The sequence below is a fragment of the Sminthopsis crassicaudata genome, chromosome 6, assembly GCF_048593235.1.
Source record: "Sminthopsis crassicaudata isolate SCR6 chromosome 6, ASM4859323v1, whole genome shotgun sequence".
In the NCBI taxonomy this organism is placed as follows: domain Eukaryota; kingdom Metazoa; phylum Chordata; class Mammalia; order Dasyuromorphia; family Dasyuridae; genus Sminthopsis; species Sminthopsis crassicaudata.
Window position 1 is genome coordinate 156,616,787 of NC_133622.1, and position 26,133 is coordinate 156,642,919.

Sequence of the window (26,133 nt, forward strand, 5' to 3'; positions counted from 1 at the left end):
TTTGAAGAAAATAGTCATTTATTGTCAAAGCATCCAACATACCGAGATAAACTATAAAGTTTGATAAATCTTTGGAAGGGGGGAAAAGAAACACATAACTATGCATACTTCGCTTCACTGGCACAAAATTACACTTTGTATTAAAAGGAAATACATATTTACAGAATCGATGACATTCTTCATGGAAGTCCTGTAACTATTTCATGACACATGCACTTTCCCCTGGAAACTTAAACCAATCCCCCCCTCCCCATTTTTCAAATTAGTTTTTGCTTGTTTGCTTTGTGATCACAGCGTAATGCAGAAGCCTTGCATTCTTCTTTGTGCACTTCATATCGAAAATAAAAATTTGCCCTTCCATATAATTATTACATCTAAATTGTGTAAGTGCTTAATAATTTAAGTAGAAACGTATGACAAATGCATCAATATGTTGCAATATATGACATTTTAAAAAATGTATTTTGGGGGAGTGAAACTGCGTGCATTAAAAAAATCCACAAAAACAAAACAGACCCCCGAATAAAAACCCACTACCCTTTCTGACTGAGATGTATATTTGCGGGTGTGGCTTTGTGCAAGTAAACATCGGAATGGTGAAGCATGTCTCTGAGTGCCATTTGGTGGCCCTTTTGCCCTACACTGTGTGCGTGTGTGGGAGTGTGTTGGGAAAGAGGTGAGGCAGAAAATGTAGGGGGTGAGTTTCATTCCTGCAGCCGATTTTCTTCCTGTGCGTAGAGATCCCGCTGACTGACTCGTTCTTCCGTTCCATTTCAATTATGCGAGGTCATGTGCCTGGATAAGTGGTGGCGCTCCCTGAAGGATTCATTGCAAATGGGGCACTTGAGTTTCTCCTCTCGCCTTCTCTTCACCAGCGGCTCCATGGCATACTCCTTTTTGTGGTGTGACCGCATATGGTACACCAGGTCGGAAGTCATGCGGAAGGAGGCGTTGCACTTGGCGCACCAGTTCTGCGCCGGCAGGCAGAGAGACGTGAAGGACGGAGGCAGCAGCGTGAGCGCCGAAGGTAGCTGCAGCTGCAGGGGTCCGGCCGCGGCCGCGGCTGCTGCGGCCGCGGCCGCCGAGCTCTTGGGCCAGAAGGTGGTGGCGTATAAAAAGGGGCTCTGTTTGGGAAGGCCGCCTCCGTTCTGCAGCGGCGCGCAGGCCCCATTCAGGTCCGCAGCAGCGCTCTGAAGTTTCACTGCCAGAGGGTCTGCGGGATACAGTCTGGTGGGGCCCACGCCGTCCCCGGGATGGCACGGCTCCAACGAACCGAGCTTCTGGCCCAAAACTAGGGGAGGCATTTGGGAGAAGGTTCGGGCGGGCTGCGAAAAGGCGCTTTTGCGTTCGTCGGGCACTGCGCCCTGGCCGGTCCCTGCGCTGGCGCCTGATGCTCCATTTCCCGCGCTCCCGCTGCCTCCGAGCTGTGGCACGGTAGTGAAGGCGCTGCCCCGGGCCGGGCTGGCTCCCTCCAGACGAGCGGACAACGGGCCCCCGGGCCGAGCGCCCAGGAGCTTCTCCGGGCCTGACGGTGAAGACGAGGAGGAAGAAGATGCGGGGGAAGAAGTATTGCTGCCCAAGCCGCCTGCTCCAGCGCCAAGATCCTTGTCCTCTCCCGCGCTTGTAGCTCCGTCAGCTAGCTCCTCTTCTTCCTGCAGCAGCCCCGAGGTGCCCCCGACAACCCTAGAGGCCTTTTTCACCTCCACGAAGGCGCTGCGCTTGGCCTCGCCAGTCTCCGGACTAGGTGGGGCGAAGAGACGACCGTTTTCTTCTAGGCTGAAGTAGCTACCCGTCGTGCGATACTGTTGCTGAGGAGTGCACACCAGGTCCTCCTTGGAAGCCGGTTGGGGCCGCTCAACAAAGCGGCCTCGGCCCCCCACCAGTACCACCCCACCACGGCTGCCCTCCTCCAGCTCCTCTGGGTATTTTCTTTTCGACTTGCCAGTGCCGCCGCTGCCACTGCCACCGCCACCACTCCCGCTCCCCCCATTCGGCGTGGCAGGGTGCAGAGCGCAGGTGGTGTTGCTGTTTGGGCTCAGCTCCACCTCCTGGTGGCCGCTGCCACTGCTGTTGACTCGGCTGCTTAGACTTCGGGGAGGAGAACAACTGCGGCCCCCACGGGAGTTTTCCAGCTCTCGTGCGAGGTTGTGAAAATCCGTAGACGGTTTGACGCCGCTTCCCGCGCCCGGCGTCGAGGTGTTACTGCTGTCCTGGGACGCCTGGTAGTGGTGGATGGGAATGGTGGGTGGTTTGCAATATTTGGGTCCAGGTCCCAAAGTAGCCTCCGGCTGCTGTTGGTCCTTCGCCACGCTGCCACCACCGCCTCCTCCTCCACCACTATCGCCGCAGCCTCCACCTCCTCCGCCGTGCTCCTTTGTGCAGCCTCCGCCGTCCTGCTGCTCATGGTGGGAGCCGGTGTCAGCGCTGTGTAGTCTCTTGGGGCAGCGGAAGCGCAGGTGCGCCACGTAGGGGAACTCGAACTGGAAACGTTGGCTGCAGTCCAGGCATGTGTAAGGGGGAGACCCTGTAGCAAGCAGACACACAGTACACACACAGACAGAAGCTGTTATTCTTGTCACCCCACGCCTGTCAGTCCTAATCGTTGCATAAAATCGCCTGTCTTTTATAAGTTTCTCAAGAGTAAGGTTTATAAACTAATCAGACTACACCAATTCCAGCCTAATTTTTGTTTTCCAACTTGTAATAAATCAATCGATTAAATTACAATGTCTACGTCACAGCTAAGCCTTCTCACCAGCAGTCTAGTTTCATTCGGGGCTACTTCGCACTAGAGATCTACATCAGATCTTCCGATAAATAAATAAATAAATAAAGCTTTCTCTTCAGAGGTCGTGGGCCAGTAGTCTGAAGTGAGTTCCGAGGTTGATGAGCCCACCTCTTGCCTACGGTTTCCTCCCCAAGCCTCCAAAGGGGGCAAAGAGTTAAGCAAACTGACAACCTACCATTCATTTTGCTGTGGGATCTAGAGGAGCAGAGCAAAAGAAGATCAGTCAGGTCTTTCCCATACCAGACAAGCAACTCCTCGTCTTTGGCAATCCTTCGGAGGGATCGGTAAAATAATTGTCCATTTTTTATGTAGGCTTCTAGGTTCTGCTCTTCTTTATCTCTAGCTGACTGAACCAGACGAAGCCACATTAGACCTTCTGAGGACCCATTTGCTGCTGAAGTGTCCACCTGCATTAAATGTAACCAAGAGGAGTTAGCCAACATCCATCCTCTTCTCCTCCAGCCCCTCATCCTAGGTCCGATGCACTGAAAGCATACTCTGCCCCTCATCTCACAAACGTTTGACCCAAACCTTCACCCAAACACATTTTTGTTTCTCCCAGAAAGCATGATGAGCAATTTCAGTAAACGTATCTCCCAAACACATCTTTAGGACATTGCTTTGTTGTATTGGACAAAAACCTTTAACTTAAATATTGTATAATCAATTTTACTTCAAAAATTATCCTGTCTTTGATGTTTAAGATTTATGTGCTAATTGAATTAATTTCTTTCCTCCTTCAACTTCTTCAATTTATATTTTGTTTAGTAAAGAGACAGGCCTAGGTTAGGCCTGGGCCCTGAGATCAGGATTCAGAAACTCAGTTCACAATCAACTCTCTGAATGAAGGAGGAAAACCACATTACCATTCTGACTTTCCTCAACTATAAAAAGAAAAGTTGGCCAAAAAGATTAGGAAGATTCCTTCCATCCCTAATTCATAACTTCCAAATTTTTCTGTTGTTGGGAAAATGTTGTTTTAAATCTGCAGCACCCAAACCTTTTAAAATTTTTTCCGATAAGTTCCATCTCTTGTCAAGCATTAGGGTGAAGGGTATGTGTAGGAGGAGAGAGGGTGCATTTAAGGGTAAAAAGACACTTTAGAAGTTACCAAATGGAAGATAAAGAGAATTATGGTGCAAATGGTCCTAGCATGTGAGAAATCTTTCAACAATAAAAATAATTCAAAAGCCAGTTCTACAGACAAAATGAAATGGAAAATTGAACCAATTGTTGGATATTCCAAGCATAGGAAACCACTACCCCCTATGTTTTCAACACATTTCATTGATAGGGAGGTAGGAGGAAGGTGAAGAATATTTCACTTTAGGACGGATAGATACTGCTACTTACTGTAAGCCTCACTGAGTTGATATGTTAAGGGAGGGGCACGGGTATAAATCTTTCCTTAACCCTTTCTTAACAGTTCATTGGCAAAGCACTCATCAAACAGCAATCAAATCTTACCCGGAATATATAAGGAACTGTTCTCTTATCTGTGGACTTAAGAGCTATAAAAGCGATACTGTCGTACAAGGAAGTGTGGCTTAGAACGCAGGGACCGAATATCGCATTTTCTGGAATGTCGCAGGTGGTGTAAACGCTGGTAAAAATATCAGTCAAACACTGCTGAACAGCCTTGGCATCTCCATCCCAGACGCCCCTTTGGACTCCGGTATCCTCCATCGCTTAAGACTGACATGCACAGCAGGAGGGGGAAAAAGTTACACAAAGTTACCTACGGGAAACAACGTATAGCATCTTCAATCTAAGAATTTGATTCTACTCCTACTTTGATGGTGCTGTTGTTTAAAAAATAAAACGAAGATTTCCTTTGAGGGGAGTTTGTTATATTTTGATATTTTCAAGTAAAATGAGCCTTAAAATGAACCTTTCTATTTTTCAGGATGTGAACTGAAGCCGCAAAGCAGCAGGGTTGGGGAAGCAAAGCGATGTTGGGGAGGGGACATAAGATGAAAAAGTCATGATTCCGTTAACCTAAGCGGAGAAAAAGAAGGTCAAGTTGAGGATAAGAGGAGAATAACGTGATTTTAATACAGGTTATTGAGTTTCTCAAATTAAAAGAAACTTCTAGTGGTGGAGGGAAAGCTTATTCCTTCGGTCCTTGTTGAGCTTTGGAGCCATAGACCCCCATCTCTCTCTTCCAAAAGGCGAATCAGAGGGAGAGAACAGGCTGTGACAGAGGAGCATAGCAAATGGATTTCAAGTGGACTGTCAATGTCACTGATTTCATGTCAGCTAACCTTTAGCTCTAGTCTACAAGAGGGAACGTATGTCTGCTCATTACCATAATCCTGCACTTTCCCTCGGAGACTTTAATTAAAAGCAGCAAGCAGAGGTAATTATTTTTACCTCGACACGCTTATTTATGGATGAGGGTGAATCCCAGTTACCTTGTTATACAAGGGGATAGATTCAGTCAAATGTGACTTGTGAAGTGTGCAGGTACAAGGCAAGCATAAAGTGTCCCAGTTTAGGAATACAATTTGTGCAATGAGTTGTGAATGCTCACTTCCCCAGACAGGACACTTTTTTTTTTTTTTTTTTTTGAAAGATGTGCGAGGGTAGGAGTAGGGAGGCTCAGGCTATCTCTTCGTTGGTTGTGCTCTTAAGGGTGGGCTCTCCAGCTGTTAAATCTTTAGGAGCTTTTAAATCAGTCACTGATGGAGAGCTCTCTATTAAGCTGTCATAAACGAACATTTCTCCTTCCTCCCTTTGAACTCGCCAAAATAAAATAGGATAAAAAGGGAAATGTTGGAATCATTGACAAATGAAAAAAAGATAGTTTTGAATCGTAAAGAACCATGGGAATAGTGTTAAGTGTATCTATTATGCTGGGTGATTCTTAGATTCCTCGGACCTGGCATTTTCTTAAGGATAATACCTGTAACGTCAGTAGCAGAAGATAGGGGGGCTAATTCTCTCCCGAGAAACTACCGATTAGGAATTAATATTATTAATGTACATTTCTTCTTAATATTCATTAACCAATTAACCTCACAATTTGGTTTTGAGATAGATTTTCTTCCCCCCTGTAGTTTACAGCATGTTTGAAAGTTTGATTCGGTTTGCTTCCTTTTACCTTTCCTTTACTATGCCCAGAAACATTTAGGGAGAGGAACTCTTAAAAGAGAAAGTTCCTTTTTTATGGACAATAGCTCTTTCCTCCCTCATATCTCTGTTTCTTTTTGAGATCTGGTGACAAATCAATGTAATTAAAAAAAAAATCTCCACCACTTATCTTACTCTTTCAAAAGCCTACTTCCATTCTTTTCTTTCATTTTGCTTCAATTCAACGTTTTAACCTCGAATTTTTCTCTCTTTTTAACAAGTCCCATTCCCAGAAGCCTTTCATTGTGCTGGAGGTCGCCCCGTCACTTCGGGCAACAGCAGGGACGCAGTCATTAAAATGCAGTTTTACCTAACAATACGGGAAAAGGGTCCCCAGAACACCCGGGGTAATCATCACGCTACCCGCCCTCCAAGCCCCAAGCTCGGAATCAGCACAATAACCGGCTGATGGGGATGCTGAAGAGAGTAAAGAAGAAGCGAGGGCTTGTCTGCCCGCCTGTTCGCCAGTCTTTCACATCCCTTACTCTTTCCTACGCTACTGAAGAATTAAGATCTCCAAACCTTGCTCTGCTCTGCTCTCTCTCTTTCTCTCCCTTTTCGGAATCCCTTTCTGAGAACCAGATCCATTCAGAGAAAGCCGACCGCTCCAAGACCAAAGGGTTCCATCCCTTCTCTTCCATCAGCCCTGGCATTGTCTGCCGGTTGCCAAATCGCTACCTCGCTAGCAAACCGCTTCTTTCCCCTTTCTCCCTTTTGTATATAACGTACTGGTAGGGTAGGTTCCCAACTCATCCCCACCCCACAGTGCTCGAAATTAGGAAGAAAAAAATACTTCCCACACCCACTCCCGTCGTGTCCCCTCGTCGCCGTTCCCCCCTCCAACACACAGAAGCATCAACAGCCACTATCAATGTAAATGGACTTACCAGGAATAAGGTCAGAATATAATTCCCAAACCAAGGATACCCGAAAAGGAGAAAGGATCAAATCGACTCTCGCCTCCCCTACCCCTAAGTGTCTATTGTATTTCCATGTCAGAAGACGTTGCTTTTCCTGTCTTGTGTGTCTTGTAAAGAGAAGGGGAGAGAGAGGAAGGTAAAAAGGAGAAGAAAAAAGAGAAGGAAGGAAAAGAGAGAGAGAGAAAGAGAGAGAGAGAGAGAGAGAGAGAGAGAGAGAGAGAGAGAGAGAGAGAGAGAGAGAGAGAGAGAGAGAGAGAGAGAGAGTTGTACAGATGGACCCGATGCAGTGACTGACTGGCACACAGACACACACTTTTTGTTTGCTGCACATAATCTGCCCAATGACGCGTGACAGCCCGTGTCCCCTCCCTTTAACTCTTTACTCGGCGCCACTATCCCTGTAGTTGTCCCCTTTCCTCTTTCTGCCTCCCAGCTCTGCTAGCTACCTGGAGGTCCAACACTTCCCAGCAAGAGTCGAAAAGCCTCTTATGGGTGCTTAGATTTCATTTCATCTCCTCCGAATATTTCATCATTTGGGGATAGGGTGGGGAGGAGAGGAGAGGGAAAGGAAGAGAGAAATAAATTAATTTTATAAGAAATAGCCTTCTCCATCAATACCATCACAAATTAATAATAATAATAATAATAATAACAATAATAATGATGATAAGAGAGGGGATGGAAAGTTTCAGTGGTTTATTATGTTCCCATTAGCACTTAAGGAGCTCTGGAAACACAGCTTATGAGAGCCCTACTAAGAGGATCTGAAACAGTTGGTGATGGGTGATGGACAGGGAAAGGGAATGGGTGAATTGCGTTAGTCCCAAATTGCTCCCAAAACACTGACTAGAGACTAACTAACGTTAGAGTTTGGGGACCGGAATAGGAAGAACGCCTGCTTTTTCCCTCAGGATTTCTCAGACACCCACTGCCCCGAATTTTCAGAGGGGAAAATCAACTTTTTTAAAAACACAAAGTCAACTTTTCCATGGCCACCGGACCTCTGTGCCAGATCCATTGATGATAGGAACTGAGTTATTCCAGAGAAGCCAGAGGGTGCGACGGACAATTCGTGAAGCTTTGAAGGGATGGGGTGGTGGGAAATAAAAGGATCTATAGGAACACTATTCCTCTTCTCTAGGTGCCTAGAGCAAGAGATCTCAAAGCGATTGAAGAAACGTTCAGTTTACTACACCAGCCATACCTCACCACTATCCCCAGTGCCTAACAAACATCCAGAGATCCCCCAGAGATGTGAAACTGGGAATTCCCGAAAGAGAGTATGGAATATGTGCTTTGAAAGTATGTAGGGAATGGAAGAAGTTTCATTTAAAGTCTTACAAGTTACTTTACTTCTTCAGGCTCTTGAATTCTTGAAAAAGAGTTACCTTGGAAATCTCAAGAACATCTCTAGATCCTCCTATAGATAGTCCCTTCAACATCATGTCCTAAAGCTTGGAGGTGTTAGTATGGGTGCTAGAAAAGCCTTAAAGTGAACTACTAGAATCTGTCTTTCAATACATTTTTACTTTTATGGAGAGGGTCTGAAAGCTTTCTGTTTTCCAGACTCCTACTAAAGGAAAATAGGCTACTTGTTTGTTCCAAAGTTGGGGTTTCCTATAGTATTGTGCTCATAGCTAAAAGTCAAGAAGACATACAGCATTTATCCATACAATTTCAGAGGACCAAATACTATAACTTAATTCTATCAAATTTATAATCATATCCAAAAAAAAAATCCACTTAAAATTCTAACCTAGCAGAAATCTTAGGTTCAAATTAACCAGTTACTAGCAGATTTCTAAATCATTTGGATTAGGCTAAGAGCTTAAGGACAAAATACATACCTAGTCAGACTAAGTTCTGAATTGTCCTATAATTGTTGGGGAGTGGGTGGAAATAAGGATAGATGGATCCCATTAAAGTCAATAAAATGTATGCACTGTGTAGATACATCAAATTGTAAATGGATAGATAGGAAAATAGGTAGGTAGATAGACAGATATAGATATACATAGATAAAAAGATGGAGTTTCAAATAAAGATAGGGATGGAAAACTGAATAGCATTTAAGAGGAAGATTTGTATAGGGTGCTACTTCAGTTCTTCATCTCTGGCATAGCTAGGACTCTTTCTGAAGCTGAACACATGGCCAGTTTTCTGGGTCAGAATGGCATTAAAATCATCTCCTCTTGAATGAAAAAAAAAAAAGTATTTTTGTTGAAGAGAAATGAAGGAAGTGATAGAAAAGAGATCATTAGCTACTCTCACTTTCTTTTGCCCCCCTTTCCTTGTTTTCCATGTCTTTTTTCCTCCTCAGTCATCCGTTCACCAAGGTCAGGAGTGATTCTGATCAGACAGCATCTTTGTGCTGCAGGGGAACTGAGCTGGGAAGCTTCTCTACTAGAAGGAAGGATTCTGAAGTCATTCTGTTTCATTTGAGTCACAAAACTGAAAGTGGCAAAAACCAGAGAGAGCAGCACAGAAGACATTTTCCCTAAAGTTTTAAATTTCTTCCCCTCTAAAGAAAGCTTTCTTAAACTCCTTGAAAAATCCACATTCTTCTTTACTCCTCATCCATGTCTTTAATCCCACCACATGGACACACATAGTGTACCCATCCTTTTCAGTAGCCTTTGCTAAAGAGAAATTAAAAGCATTTAGCAATGCACATACCCCACCCCCATAGTTTCTCATTGAACTTAGCAGGACTCATCCCAGGGACAAATGATTGTGTTGACCAAATCTCCTTTATCTATATTGTAATGAAAGGTTTTTGGCATTTTCCTGTCAGATCCCTGAAAGGTAGAGAATACAAAATTAATACAAATAACAATAATACAAATTTAATTTACATTTATTTGAAAGATGTGTTTTCTCCTTACATTTGCACTATTAACATTCATTCAATATCAAGAAACCAGAAGAGCAAACAGAAGGGAGACGAATCATTAAAAGCACTCTTATCCAAACCAAGGTGGAGTGTAGGGGTTAATAGAAAGAGAAGTAAGAAAAAAATAAAGTATTATTTTAAAGGATTTTAGTAAAAAATTCAGGAAAGTCTTTAGGGCTGAGCAGAAATATTAAGACAAACAGGTAGATAATAAAATAGTGAGAAAGAGAAGAAAATTGAGAAAAAAGAGAAAATTGGGAAAGAAGTCTTACAGACCATCATCAGAAGCTCTTACAAGAAATTGCAGGTGGGTTAAAGGAAGGTTTAGTGTTTGTCCCAGATTTCACTGATTTTTATTTTAATGCCAAAAAGATTAAGAACTGCATCCTAGTTACCATGAGTTGGAAATTAAATTTTTTTTGAGGGGGGGATACAAATCAAAGTGGCACATTTCCTAATGATTCCCTTTACAAATTCTTGAAAATGCCTTTAATGAATACTATAAGTGCAGAGTGAAGCTTCTTAAGTAAGGAGAAGATAATTAATCTAAATTTTTAGTAATGAGACTTCCTTGTCTTTTCTTTAACAAGTCAGTCAGTTACATGTTTCAAATATGCCCCATGTGTACATTCTATAACTTGTACAAAGTGCAAAAAGGTTGTGGGTTTTTGTCTTTTTAATTTATTTTTGCTAATTCAATGGGGAAAATACATGTCAGCTATTTATTTTCTCTTTCTCCTTCCAAACAAAAAACATGGGGAGGCTATAACTTTGAATATCATGGAGGAAAATAAAAATGTATTCTGTCCTTTACAAACCAGATTTCCCCCCTGCTTCATTGTAGCAGTTTGAATAGAGTTAAGTAGACTTTCAACACTCATTTTATCCAATTCCACCAAACTTGTCACCTGAATTAAGGAGATTGACATAACATTAAAATATGGGAGTATGTAAAATTTAAACAATAATTTCTGCCTGAAAGATTTTCAGTATTTCAAATGGCACAGTTCTTGCTTTGTGGTATAAATTGTCTAAATGAATATCATTAATGGGATGGGGGGACGAAAATCTACAAATTATTTTTATTTCTCTCAAAATTTAAGGGACAGCACGGTACATAAACCAACTTGAAATTGCTCTGACATTATTAATTATAGAAATTCACTGATACTAAAAGCACTGTTAAGACATTTATGTGCATTTATTCAGCTTCAAAAGCGACTATAAAGTATACCTCAGTCAATAGTTTCATCTAATTCTCACGGAACAATAGGTTTATGCATATATTTGGGGTTCTTTTCCCTGATATTTTATTTCCAATTAAAATGTTAAAGGGATAACAATGAAGAAGGATGAGGGATATTCCCCGTGAGCATTTCTGTAAAGCTTTCCCCAGCTATTGAAAAGATAAGTGGATATTCTACTTCTACTGCCTTCTTTTGGAAAGGATGAGTAGAAAAGATAAGTTGATGAAAAAATCTACTAAAGTGGGACAAAGGGGTAGGAGAAGATGGGGAAAGAAATGAGGGGGGAGGGCAGGGAGAAGAAGGGAAAGGTAAAGTAAGGAAAACTGTTTTAAAACTATTTGAGTAAGAATTTGTATGCTCAACTGAGATAAATAGTGGGGAAGAGAAATTTTAGTCTTGTTTAGAGAAAGATGAATTCTTCTACATGATCTTCATAAGAAACCCCACAGGATGATTAGGCTGACAAAGGAAATTGTCCTCCCCTCCCAAATGTCCTTCTCTCCTGGTTCACCTATGCACCTTACAAATAAGAGGTTGATTTCCAAAAGATTTGGATTTATTTTCCAGAAGCAACCTAGAAGGAATGAGAAAGGAAGGTAGAAGGAGGATGGAGTTTACTACATGCCTTTTCCTTTCATGATTGAGGCAGATGTGAGGAAGGAGCAATTGTAAGAGGAAAGAAAAAGAAAGAGAATTCTGATTGTGCTTTAACTTTAACAGTAAATGACAAGTTGTTTGTCTTCATTGGAACTAATGGGATGAGGCACATTTTCAGGAGTAAACTTGATCAGACTCTTTGATATGGATGGAGAAAAAGATGAGAGGATTGTGTGGAATACTTAGGAAGGAAAGTTTACTCCAGAAACATCTCCTATCACTCTATAAGAGGTAATCAATCTGACTAAGCCACTGGACTCTTTTGATGAACCTTTCCAGAGAAGAAAAGGTTGAGGTCTTAATTCAAAACCTGTGGCATGTGTCAGATCTTATTAGTGAGGCTTAAGAAATGGAGTGGGACTAAAATATTTCAGACCGAAGTTCATCTTTGTCTTTTTTTAGGGGGTTGCTTAACACTTTTGGGTAAGATTTTATGAAATCTTAAAAAGAAGATAGATGAAATGGAAAGAGTGATGGCTATTGAAGCAGAAAACCTAAGTTTAAATCATGACTGCTGCTTCTTTTTTGTGTAACATGTGTAAACTGGAGTCAGTTACTTTTTACTTTTATGGGCCTTGGTTTCTTCATGAAGAAAATGAGCATATTTGACTATATGACTATTTCCTTCCAGTTCTAAAACTTTAAATCTAAAACTAAAATGTAAATTTTAATAAGTAAGGAGTTAAAATTCCAATATTTTTCCCATGAGAAATCAAGAAGATTGATGCCAAGTGGAGTCCCTTGTAGCTGCTCCTGCCTGGGAATTCACCTTTCATGGATTTTGTTAATTTTAGGCTCTCAAGAAGAAATCTCCCAATTAAAATCTGTAAATTACAGCACTACTTTCTCAAAAGCAGTGTTAAAACACAAGCATAGCATCTTTCTCATGCACTCCATAAATTCAGATTTAGAAAGAGAGAGAGAAAATGAAAAATATTCTGGATTCCAGCATTTGGAGATTTTGATTCACATCCTACCTCTTACATTAGTAATGCCATTTACTACCTTCTGTGACCTTAGTCAAATTACTTAAAAATTCTTGTCTAAAGTTTTCTCATCTATGAAATGAAAGGGTTGGAGTTCATGATCTTTTAAATCTCTGATCCTATGTATTACCTATTGGATACCTTAAACTCGTTGGATCCAAAAGAGATATTAACATCTTTATTTCAAACTTACCTCTTTTCTAACTTCCCAATTTTTTTAGTCATGCAGGTTTAGATCCTGGAATACTCAACAATTTTATTTTCATATCATCCCTCCAATCCATTCCGGCAACCTAATTCTCTCTAGTCCTTCTGTCACCTCAACCCAGGTCTTTATCACCTCTTAAATGGATTATTTCAATAGATTTCATAATTAGTCTTGTCTTCTGACTCCAGGCTCTTCCATTTATTCTCTACACCACAGTCAGTGAGAAAAAAAAGTTATATTCCTGAAGCAAAAAGTTTCCATTCTCCACTCCATTCACTATCTATCATTAAGCATCTGTCTCAATCGGCCTTTAAACTATGTTTCCAGGCTTAATGCACATTACACCTTGTATCCTTTATCACTATATTTTCAGCCAAATGGGTCTATTTGCTGGTTCCTTTTCCATTAAATTTCATTTCCTATCTTTTTACTTTTGCTCAGGATGCCTTTATATCTTGGAATATATTCCCTTCTCACCTTCCTGGTTTGGAATCTTGAGCTTCCTTCAACAACTATCTTAAGTCCACTTTTTATAAGGTTTTTCTCTATTATTTCTACTGCTTTGATACTGGGGAATCAGTCACACAGAAGATACAACCTTATTCCAGGAGTAAGGAAGATTTGAGATTATATTTGGGCTTGCATACTTAATAGCTATGTGACTCTGAGCAAGTCAATTAACCACTGTCTGTCTCATTCTCCTCAATTGTAAAATGAGAACTATAGCAGCTGCCTTTCAGAGTTATTATTTCAGAGTTACTCAGAGGATCAAATGAGATTGTTTACCTGGCATATAGTAGGAGTTTAATTAATAATTGTTTCCTTCTTCCCTTTCAATTAGACATATCAATTTACATATTTCTTAAAGAATCTTTTCATTTTTCATATTTCCATTCCTACTACCTAGTATAGTACCTTGCAAATAGTAGCATATTGATAAATGCCTACTGAATGAATGAATGCATAAAAATAAATGAATGCATAATTTGGAGGCTAGTGTTACTATTTGTTCTCTCATCTCCCACTGCTCCCAGGCCTCTGCTGAATAGAAGGGTGATCTCTTTCAAATCACCAGCGTAGAGCCCTTTTCTCAGGCAGCAGATAAGACCTCTCTCTCCTTCATTTAAAACAGTAGTAAAATAAATATCAGATTGGAAAATTCTTCTGGATAGAGTGTTCTCCAGCCTTCATCATCATTTTTTTCCAATAGTAAGAATAAAATGTAGGAGGTTACTCAGCAGAAGTGAATCTCTTATTCTTTCTTGCTCTGATAACCCTCACAGTTCTGCATGTACCAGAGGAAAGTATAAGGAGAATGAAAAGAAAGGGCTGATCATACCTAGCATGACAAACTTTTCCATATTGACCCTTTGGAAAAACAATCTTCCTAGGAATCATGTTGAGTGTCTTCTGTCTCATTCTTAAGGATGAGACAATGCAAGGAGGTGATCATTGACTCTAGACTGGTTTACTACAAGGAGCACACGTAATCTCAGTCAAGGGCTTTCTTGAAACATATACACTGAGAAACCAGTTAACATTTGTGAATACTTTCTATACTCAATTCAGAAGTGCTGTGAATCTTGGAATTATACCATGTTAAACACTGCTGCTGAAGAGTTTTAAGAAAGCTTTTCTCTTTTAGGAGAAGGGATCTAAGTAGAGGGCACATAGGTGTGTGACTTCTGTTCTTGGAAGAAGTCTCTGGGATCCCTGCGTGAATACCCTCCACCCCCAAGAGAAAGACATTTGAAGACTGATGATAGTAATTGTGAAAAATAAAAGAATTGGGGATTGAAGAGAGAGAGGAAAGTGTTGAGGACAGCAATTAGTAACCAAAATAGAGACCAATTCCTTCTCCACCTGAGAGACTTGGAAGGAGATTTATATTTAATCCTAAACAGAATTACCTATGGCTTTAAAACTGCTCATATTTTCACATTAAACTGATTGAGTGTTTGCAAAGCTGCCTTCATGATTAACAGCTACATGAATTTCATGGACTGCACAGTTCAGGGCTTTGCTGTTGTTTGTTTGTTTGTTTATGCTTTTCAAAAAGGAAGGATGATAAAAAAAAATAACCAGCCAAACAACTCCAACATCAGGCTATCAAGAAATGAAAAGGAGATATAGATGTGAGCTGGGAATATCACTAGGAGGTAATTAAATGTGTCAACAGAGGTGAATGGCTGTATAGGGTAGTGCAATTACACTAATTCTGAAATCTGGAAGGATTGGAGGATCAGATCTCACTCCTAGTATTTGATAGGGATGTGACTGTAGTCAAATCATTTGTTCATTCTGAGATTCGATTTCTTTATATCCTTAGGGAAAAGTGGATGGCAAACACAAATCATTTAAACATGAAATACAATGACAAACCAGAAGGAAAAGTGAGCTTTAACAAAAGATATAGGATTTAGCTTAAAATCACTGACAACTTACTCACAATAAAAAGTGGACATACAAATGTCCACTGAGGTCCTTTATGGCAAATTCTTTGATGCTGTGAATAAGGAAAGAGGAAGCTCTCTGTAGTAAACTGTAAAATGTCCAAGAATACAGAGAGAGAGAGAGAGAGAGAGAGAGAGAGAGAGAGAGAGAGAGAGAGAGAGAGAGAGAGAGAGGGAGGGAGGGAGGGAGGGAGGGAAAGAGAGTTTTAAGCAAATTCATTCTGAAGTTAAAAGAATCCATTAGATTGTATGGATAAGAAAAGCTTCAGAACCACATTTTACCTATTTATTTAGAGGTTTCCATTGTCCTAGAAAGCAGCCCAAGAGTGGGTAGAGCTATTGGTGGAATGTCCAGATATAGCCATCTTTTGGTACTGAAGGACTCTCAAGATTATCATTTTGCCTTCTTGTGACTATGACAATATATGTGACTATAAATATGTCTCTCTAAGAAGAACTTGTGACATATAAGTTTGTCCTGTGAATTGTTAGGGAAGGGTTTGAATATTATAAGCAGGGAAAAAGATTTATCAAGGGAGGACTTCTCTTACTAAATTATATTCCTAAAAACAGGTTTCTCTTTGTATTCTTAGACTCCAGCTTTCCTTTGGTGGGATAAGGTGCTTCCTACTACATAATGCACACTTGAAAGTACATTTTCTGGAGGTGTTACTAACATGGGATAAGTGGCATTCTACAAAGCTGCTTAGTACATCTAACAAAAGAGAGTGGAGTGAAATAAGGGCCTGCTGTGAAAGAAATGAACCAAAATACCTATAGGGTTAGACTATTAGAGGATGAACACTCAGTCACTCAGTTTCTCTCGGTTCTTTTTTTAGAGGAAATATTTATAAGCTGAAAGCTTCCAAAAAACTGTCAAAAATTAGGGAAATTCATTGATAAGAAAAAAAATCAGTTCCTCCTGTTTCCTTAAAAGATTGAGTCAGGAATCTACAATATTTCCCCTCTCCCCATTCTCCCAACTTTATATGGAATTTCAGTATGCCCAGCACATAGCACAATTATTTTTTACCTGGTAGGAATTTAATGTTATTATTGTTCAAGGATTATTATTCAAAGAGAGAGACATATAGATTCTATTGAATATGGTGCAGTGATTGGAGAGTTGAGTCAATAGAAGCTGAGTTCTTCCCTTTAAAGAATATAAATATAGATAGATGTGTATGTTTCTATATATTGGCTATGTGACAGAACTATTCATTTAACCTCTCACTTCTTTAGGAAAACCCCTGAATTAGTGTGAATTTTCTTCTCTGGAAGTCACTAATACTAATTAAATCTCAGGTCCAATTCCGATGTCCTACTCCTGAAATCCACTTGGTATACTCATTTGTATGAATCTCTATGGAATTTGGAGATAATCAATTAGTCATATGCCACATATTTAAGACTAAACTTGCAAGGGAGGGGATAAAAATATTATATACATCTACAAAATTACTACAAAATACTACAAAATTGGGACAGCTAGGTAGCGCAGTGGATAGAGCACCAGCCCTGAATTCAGGAGGACCAGAGTTCAAATCTGGTCTCAGACACTTAACACTTCCTAGCTGTGTGACCCTGGGCAAGTCACTTAACCCCAGCCTTGGGGGTGGGGGGTGGGGGGTGGGGGGGAACAACTACAAAATTCTACAAAATATTATATACATCTTCTACAAAAGTATAATCTCTTTCTCTCTGTCTCTCTCTGTCCCTATGTGTGTGTATGTCTATCTTTCACACACACAAATATGCTCACATACACACAGACACAGAGCTAAAATTGTAAAACACAAAAGACTGTTGGAATAGTCACTGGGGCTTGCATATTTAAAACTATTCTACTCTAGTAACCTTCCAGGTTGAATAGGAAAACACCATCACAAAAAACACACCCTGTCTGGCTATCTGGGAAGCTCTGGTTACTTTCCTAAATCACTCAGCACTCAGCACTGCCCCAGGGTTATCCAGGTCTAGGACTACAACTTTAAATACACCTAGATGATGACTTTTTTTTTTTTTGATGAAGTGAAAGACGACATTCTTTGCCTCAATTTCCATCCAGCCATAATCAATAAATGTGTGCGGCCTTAGTTAAACCTGTTCTAGACCTTATCTCAAAAAGCCCAAAGTCTCCTATTTCATCCAGGGCCATCTCCAATCATCCTGATCTATATCTGGTCACTGGATTCAGATGACTGGGGAGGGAGGGGAGAAGGAGAGTAAGGCAGGTGACCCTACCCAACTCTCCCACACTTAAATCCAATTCACTTGCATGTCATGGCTTTACTTCCCTGATGTCATGGTCCTCTTTGAGAATGAAGGACAAACAACAAGATTGTCATGACATTTTTGTGTCTGACCTCTGCTCTAAGATTGAGAAGAAGAACCTCTGGGGAAGAAGAATCACATACACCTGAATCAGAGTCAATAGCAATCAACTCTACTTTGAACCTAATTAACTCTAGTCTTAGAGAGAGAGAGAGACCATTTGCTACCTGACTCAGCACATCAAGGCAGCAACTATTGCAAATTGAAGGCTATTATATAGAAGATCATTCTCCTGCCCCATAAGTGGTATAGAGGAAGAATTGATCAAATGTGTGGCACTCCAATATCAGGGTGAATTTATACTGAAGGGGTAACACCTGAGGCAAATGCAAAATGCAAATTAGATTGCAAACCTGCTTGTTCCCAATGACAGTTGCTACAAGTTTGTGGGCTGACTGATAGCATTTCTGGAGCAATTCTTCTGAAGCAAAATACAGATGGAGTGAGGTGGACAACATTGAAGCTGATTCCATAATTGGAGAAGGAAATCAATAATCTTGAGTGTTTATATTCATGAACATGGAGGAACAACTTCCCAGGGCTAAATCCATCTCTAACAGAAGGCTTTCTTGGAGATGTGGTTTTCCATTCATGTACCTTTGGCTGATGCTGGACATCATGGAGAGCATACAGCTCATTAAGACTCAGGACATCCTTGCCAAACACACAAGCATGATCATTGTCAAAGGAGGCCTGAAAAACATCGCATTGCCTGTCATATCAACGTGGCCCAAGAGTTTGATGATTCAAAATCAGGCGTGAGGCCAGGTGACTGGATTCTGGACCAGTCAATGTATATACTAATACACTTCTTGCCTTTCTTTTACTTATGGCAGAGACTTTTGCCCAGAAAATTAGCACCTTCACTCTTGAGAAAAAAAAACAAAAAACCTTAAACAGCTGATTCTAACTGTAGTCTGGAACCTGGGAGTGCTGCTTTCTGACTCCTACTAATTATTGTCTCACAATTATCCCCCTCTCCCCCATCTCCAACCCTTGTGGTGCCCTAGTTAAGGTCAGTAAAAATGCCCAGGCCCAAGGTAAAGATCTCTTTATGTGTCAGTTAATAATACAGAACCCCAAGGCCAATAAACTTTGCTTGTCTCATCTCTTCCCCCCAACAGAAAAAACAATGGTCTTTAATTCTGCCATCCTTGTCATACTATTACCCCCTTTCTGAGAAACCAATTTCCTTTAATCCTATACTATAGCTCAGCTGTGGGATTTCAGCTAACCCAGAATTTAGATTCCCTGAATCTAAATGTATTTACCAGGCAAATCTGAGGCAGAAAGAGAAGAGAGGAGGTATGAAGAGAGCTTTGAAGAATTATTTATTTTCCTGAGGTCAGATAATTTTATTTTCTCTTTTATTTTTTTGGTAAGAGCCAACACCAAGTTTAAGGGTCTTAGTTGATATTTTCTCTATGGGGGACACAGGAGGACTTTGATGTTCAAATCTTAATTGGACCAGCACATGATTCCAAGTGTTGGCCTGGTGGTAGACTATCAAACCTTTTCTTTTTGGGGAAAGGATGGGGTTAGAACAAATGTTCTTCAGCCTTAATCAGCAGGCTGAGGCAGTTTTACAATCTATAAACTATCTTTCTTGGTATGTACCAAAATTAAGCCAATACATGTAGATTTCATAAAGAATCAAAGTAATTAAGCAGGTAAAAGTTTGGTTAATTGGAAGTTGATACTAATGGAAACAAGATCTTGGGTTACACCTTACCCTAAGGAATCATCTTCAAAATGAAAAACAACATAAAACAAAACAATTGGAGCACTTTCTGGATAAAGAAAACTTTCCCAGGCAGAAATTTCAAGAAAGCCATATTTTAACCAATAGCTAGATTTTGTGGTAGGAGAATAAGAATGACATGAAATAAACTCATAATCCCTTTTTTAAAAAGTTCAAAATCTATTTTTTGATGGAAACACTGGATTGGTTGAGTATAAAGATAATGAAAAAATAATGGTTCCTGATTTTTTTTTCCTGATGGTTCCTTGTTTTATAGACAGTTTGTGTAGACAACAGCAGGTGGATTTACAGTTATGGGATTGGAAATTTTCAACAAAAAGAGAAATTGGACAACTAATTAACAAGAGAAGATATAAGCTGAAAACTGAAAGATAAAGAAATGGGCTTTGCTTTTCTTGTTCTGACTTCTGAACTGAACCTCTCTTCTCCATCTATCCCCTATAAACAGTCTGATACCCTGGAGAAGCCAAGTGGAGGATAATTAGCTGAAGGAATTACTCGGTAATCTACCTTTTTGCAGCACTTTAAGAACATTTTTCATTTTTGTCTAGTCTCTCCAAATTTCCAAGATGTTATGGACTATACTTAGTCATGGTCAACATTGCTTGCAGTAAATGATAACAACAATAAGAAGAAAAAAGACTAGTTTTGGGGAGAAATGAAAACCAATTTTGTTCCAGAAGTTAAATCTAACCCAAATATTGTCATTCTGTATATCTCCACTATAGTAAAGTCTTCCTTTGTCCAGGATGGGGAACCTGTTCTCTCTCTCTCTTTCTCTCTCTGGGCAATTCCACAGAACAGAGATAAAATAATAGGATTCCATTTTCCCTTTTCTTTCTAGCTCATCCCTCACATTCTTTGCTTTTGCTCCTCTCCTGAGAGAAACATGGGACAAAGGACACTTTCAAATCAGGGTGAAGAGTAAGGAATGGTAGGGGAGGGAGGAATGAGGGGAGATTTATGTGCGATTTTTGGAAACCACACTTGTGTCTCCAATCTGTCATCTCAATCTATTCTGGAAGAAGGGTCAAATGGACTGGAATTAGAGAGCCATAGAGATGAGGGCAAGGAGTTAAGCATGTAATTTTGAGGTTTAAGAAGAAGTGGTGAATGGGAGAGGAAGGATGAGAAAAAAAATACAGAAAACCCATAGATGAATTAGTTTAGTTTCTTTTTTGAGGGGGAAGTTGGGGGTGGAGTGGAGAAAAGAGGTTGTGAACCTACACATGTGTCTTTGTAAATCCAGTATGTTCTTTTGTGTCTATAGATAGATACACATACATATAAATATGCATGTATGTATGTATAGTTGTGTATCTCTTAATGTGTTTGCATTTCTATGTGGATATGTGTATGAGTGTGTGTAGGTGTTGGTACACAGCTGCTAAAATGTCTCAACCACTGGCAAGTCTTTAGAAACACAACAGGTACCCTAGTGAGTCAGGAACTGCTGGGGAAGTCTTTTGATAGAATTGCAATTTGTGGCAGTTGCCATGGAACTAAAGACTTAGAAGTAAAGGTAAAAAAAAAAATTATTTTTTTTTTGGAAGGAGGAGAAGAGCACTATGGAAAGGAAAGGACCATTAATGAAGGAGTAAAGCTAAGGCAGTTTCTATTGTTGGTTCAAACTATAGATGAAGAATAATACTAAGCCCCATACTGAAATTTCTGGTTATTCTGCATACACCAATTCAAAAATGGAGAGCTTAAATGTATTTTCCACTTCACTTCCCCCTCATTGGGCTGTAAATGGCATTTGTTTTCATTTCTAGAAAGCACAATGCCAATAAAGTTACACTGTATTTTTTCATCAGAATGCTAACATCTTTGGATATGATTTGTTAATATTCTGTGCAAATGGGAAGTCCAGCTTCCCCCCAAAAAAAAACCCCCCCAAAACATCCTTGATTCATGACTATAAATCCCTATTTCCAAAGTTAGATTTTGAGGAGTATTTTACTTTGCTTCTTTCACTCCATATTCCTTCGACTCTCCCATTGCATATTACTGGATGAACGGAAATCTTTTCCCCAGGGTTACAGTACTGGGCAAAGTTGACAACGAGGGGGAAGGAGTTGCAACTTTCAAAAAGATTTATTTTTACTCGCCATAAATCTCTTCCCGTTGTTCCTCTGCCCAACGAAGCATGCTAAAGCCCTTTTCCATAAAGTATTCAGCATTAAGGCCACAAAGCTCGCCCAATCAGTAGCCATCTGCTTCTGCCATGACTGCTGCTCCCGGAGCAGGGAAAAGCAGCCAGAAGAGAAAGGGCGCTACTGTTAGGGCTGCAGGACAAATGAGAAGCTCTGAATAGCGCTCGGACCCTTTAGCTTGCCTTGTGTATCTGTATCTATAGAGACAGGGAAAGAAAGGAAGCATTATATTGATACAACAATTGTAAAACAAAAAAAGGAAGAGGCGTCTGAAGGGCAATATAGCATGCATCAGAGGTCTCCAGATAAAAGGGGTGCTAGCAGATTTATAGAAACCTTTAATTGGTTTTCAATTGAAAGATAAAGAGGTTGAGGCAAAACTATGGAGAGGGGCAAAACGTTCTGTATTCACAGTCTGGAGACTTGATCGATTTCAAGGAGTCAAGCAGTTGCAGACTCTTCCCCTTTGCCAGTGTGGAGGACCACTGAAGGGGGTTGCGCCTTTTCCTTTTGGGAGGGAGACAGAGGCTCAAACAGTAATAGGGATTCTGATGTGGATCCTGCCCAGTTATTGGCTTGAAAGCCTAACCTTCCGAGACCGGGGATCTAGTCTGCTAACTAATTCAAGACGAAGAAGGATTTTAAGATTTTTTTGTGTGTGCGTTTTTTTTTTTTTTTTTTTTTTTTTTTTTTTTTTTTTTTTTTTTGTTGTTGTTGTTTGTTTGTTTTTTTGGTTATTGTTCTTTCCTGGGGGGTGGGGGTGGGGAGACCACGACAAAATAGGACTACAGATAACCAGATTTGCTAACCAGAGAGTGACTCTTGCCTGAGGTGATTCCAGGGCGATCCTAACATCAGATTGATGTGCCCGAAGCTGGACACATACTTTATCAATGCCTCCCTCTCCGTACTAGTGTCCTCAAATCATGCAAACATTCCTTAAAGAAGTCTGGCTCTTCGTTTGTTCAGAGAGCTAATTTATTGTCCTGAGCCTCGGTTATCTTTTTCAGTCCCCTAATTAATAAAAATAAAAAGCAATGGCGCAAATTACGATTATGAGGGACAGGAAGACTGTTTTGAATAAAATGAAGAAATGATTAAGTTAATGGCACGATAATGAAATCTCAAGTGCGATAAACAGCCCCTTGTTGATCATTGGGCATTACCCAGGGCAGGCGGAAAGCTGGGAGCCTGGGCTTCTTCCTCAAGGTGGGTGGGCGATCTCAGGCCTTGCCAGGTCAACCAAGAAGTTCCACTGCCCGCCAGCCCCCAAATTAGCCCTTGAAATGATGACTGTGAAAAATTTAGAGTCTTCTAGATGTCTGATGTGTTGGAGGAGAACGAGTCTCCATCTTTTCTCCCTGGCCCCTCGAGCCGCTCCGGGCACCTCCCAAAGTCCCTCAACCCCCTCCATGAGGTCAAGAATTGCACCCTCTCTGACTAAGTTATTTGATTCCATAACAGAAAAATTCTCATCAAATTGCCCAAATGTGCCACCGCTTCCCTATCACGGTTTTCCTTCTGCCTTTGAACATTCCTCTAACGAGTCTGAACTCCTATGGAAATAGCCAGAAAATGAATGTACTAGGTCAGAAATCGCATTTGCTCACGCATGGGATTAATATGAGCATTGCCTAATGCTGCTCTTCACAATTCGTTAAGGATTAAGAGGCAGACAGACGCAGGGACCCATTTGGTATTCACTCTCCATTGTGAATCATGTAGATTAGGGGATTTAGGGTGGGTCCTTGCTGAACTAGCCCCCCGGTGGCTTTGAAACTTGCAGCGAGCAGCACGTGGCAGACCAGACAAGAGTTTGGTTTAAAATCTGGACATTATGCTGATGCTAGTAGGGATCAAATAGTCCAGAGAAGTCCAAGGTATTTTCAGGACATTCAACCTTCACTGACTGCGATCTTATTGCAATCTCGACGCTTGTCTTTGTTATATGCCTGTTTACCGTAGAGGAGAGGCTACTTTGGGCCTTTCAAGTAGGGGCGGTGGAGTGTGTGTGTGTGTGCGTGTGTGTGTGCGCGCGTCTGCGTGTGTGTGCGTGTGACAGACAGAGACAGGGGCAGGGAGACACAGAAAGAGAGACAGAGGGAGAGACAGAGAGAAGAGAGCAGGAGAGAGAGAGAGAGAGAGAGAGAGAGAGAGAGAGAGAGAGAGAGAGAGAGAGAGACAGACAGACAGACAGACAGACAGACAGACAGACAGACAGACAGAGACAGACAGAGAGAGAGAGACAGAGAGAGACAGAGAGAGAGAGAGAGACAGAGAGAGAGAGACAGAGAGAGAGAGACAGAGAGAGACAGAGAGAGACACAGAGACAGAGAGAGACAGAGAGAGAGAGAGAGAGAGAGAGAGAGAGAGAGGGGGGGGGGGGGGGGGGGAAGGGAGAGAGGGAGGGAGAGGGAGGGAGAGGGAGAAGAAGGGGAGAGACAGACAGAGACAGGGAAACATATACCCAGAGAGAGACAGAGAGATTATGAAGAATACTCTTTTGTATTTTACAGTGGGAGAAAGGCACCGATTTACTTCACCTCCTCAAGTGCATCTCTGTAAGACCAGCGAGACACACCGTTTGGGACATGAGGCATGGGGAATTTATCACTTATTCAACATAACAAGCGCAATGCCAAATGATGGACAAAATGAAGCCACTCCTCCGGACAGTTTTAAAATGAAAAGTTTTGTAGTTTTTTCTGGGGGATCCCACTAGCAGCGGTTTCCCTAGGTAGGACTTCTTGTTACTCAGGTGCCTGTTGCAGGAGGCGGGAGGAGGAGAGAGAGGAGACAGGAGAAAGGAGTGAAACACCTGGTATTATCAGCCACAATCATCCTCCAACAGACAGTCGTTGGGGACTCTTTAGGATGGTGTGGGGAAGAAGAGAAGAATATGAGTTTTTGTGTGGCTCGTTTTGGTTTTTAAAGAAGGTTGAATAGGAAAGGAGGGGGAACGAAGAGACAGTATCCAGGGTAAGGCATGAAGGAAAGAAAGAAGAGAAGTAAGAAGGAAGGGCGGAAAGAAAGCAAGAATGCAAGGAGGAATGAATAGGAGGAAAGAAGGGAAAAGGAGTAAGAAGGGGAGAGAAGGATGAAAAAAGGGAAGAAGGAAGGAAAGAATGGAGGAAAGTAGGGAGGTAGGAAAGAAGTTAGGAAAGACGGGAAAAGGGGAGGAAAGAAGGAATGAAATGAGGAAAGAAAAGAGAGAGGAAGAAAGGAAAATAAGAAGAGGAGAGGAAAAGAAGGAAGAATTGAGAAGAAAGAAAAGATGAAAAGAGGGGAAAGGGACATAATAAGGGGGGGGGAATGATAGAACAAGTAAGGGAGAGAGATAAGGGAATGAATGCTTATTCCATACTATATGCCTTATGGATACTGGTAGTGAAGTGGGGGGTGGGGATGGGGGTAGTGCTGCACTGATACTGTTGTCCTGAGGAAAAAGTCCTATTGCCTAGTTCAGAACGCGCCCCCTTCTGGTACCTTTGTTTCTACTTCACAGCTCCCCAGTAGGACTAAACACTTCAGCTAACCCCGGGGACTTGCATGCCGAAGCGACCCAGAAAGGTTACACTCCCTTTCTCCTCTCTCCTTTTTTTTTTTTTTTTTTTTTTTCCCTTTCCCCAGCCTACAGGCAGACTTCCTTCTTACCCTAGGGGTGTTCGTTGCATCCTCCCCTTCCAGTTTTCCTTCTCCAGCTAGCAGCAGCCTCCACCAGCGCTTGCTCCTCTCTGCTCCCGGGAGTCTGGCCCCCTCTGCCTCTTCTGCAGCAGCTGGGAGGGAGCAACTGGCGGCTGCTGCCGGGCGGCGTCTTGGGGGCCCGCAGCCGAGCTAGAGAAACCGCCATCTGGAGCCTCCAGAACGGACTGGCTGAAGAGTGGGGGAGAAAGAAAAAGGGCCTGTAGTTAGCTCGGGTTCTAGACCGGGAGAAACAAACGAGAAGTAAAGAAGCAGGAGCAGGCTTCAAAGGGCATCGGGAGGGATTTGCCCAATGTGGTGAGCTACTTAGAAAGGATCAGTGTGTGTGTGTGTGTGTGTGTGTGTGTGTGTGTGTGTGTGTGTGTGTGTTTGAGATGGGGGGGGGGGGGGCGCCTATGTGAGCGCATACCCGGTTGTGTGAAGCGTGCGCGTGGGTATCCCTGGACCTATGTATGTACAATCTTAAAGCAGGAAAGCCTGCTAGAATACTAGATAGGGAAGAAGAGGCCTGTTCTCTTAACCTTTTGGCCTCTAGTACAAATGACCTGGATCATTCAGAGAAGAAAGAATGGGGTCAATGTACCTATTAGTCTTCCTTCCCTTCCCCTCGGCCAGGTGAGTGAAGGGGAGGGTGGATGGTGGTCGATCAGATTAGCTCACTCGCACACTCAGTGTGTAAGAGTTCTCATTTTCTTCCTCTTATGTCTGTACCCCGCTCCTCTCCCCACAACAAAGCAGCCTCCCCCAGGCCTTTCCACGCCCGAAAATGCTCTGCTCTCTCGGGAATTGATAGTCTTGGTCTTGGCCTTCATAGATTAGTCTTTTATTTAGTAAGAACCTGGGAAACATTATTTCTCTGGAGGTAAATATTCTCCTGTTTCCGATGGAGGGCAGA

At 41.6% G+C, this 26,133-nt stretch overlaps 1 protein-coding gene across 4 annotated transcripts; it reads right to left on the reverse strand.

Moving 5' to 3' along the window:
- PRDM8 (PR/SET domain 8) lies at positions 1-25,986 on the reverse strand. 4 transcript variants are annotated; one of them, XM_074272565.1, is made up of 5 exons: positions 25,822-25,978; positions 25,191-25,409; positions 4,256-4,483; positions 2,964-3,195; positions 1-2,524 (listed from the first exon to the last, which is right to left on the reverse strand). In XM_074272565.1, the coding sequence occupies exons 3-5, from the start codon at positions 4,472-4,474 to the stop codon at positions 774-776; spliced, it is 2,202 nt and encodes a 733-aa protein (XP_074128666.1). In that variant the 5' UTR covers positions 4,475-4,483; positions 25,191-25,409; positions 25,822-25,978; the 3' UTR covers positions 1-773. The 4 variants fall into 4 exon arrangements, with proteins under 4 accessions (XP_074128666.1, XP_074128668.1, XP_074128667.1 ...); XM_074272567.1 differs by lacking the exon at positions 4,256-4,483 and having other exon boundaries at positions 25,822-25,986; XM_074272566.1 differs by lacking the exon at positions 25,822-25,978 and having other exon boundaries at positions 25,191-25,577.
- Between the last annotated feature and the right edge of the window lie 147 nt (positions 25,987-26,133).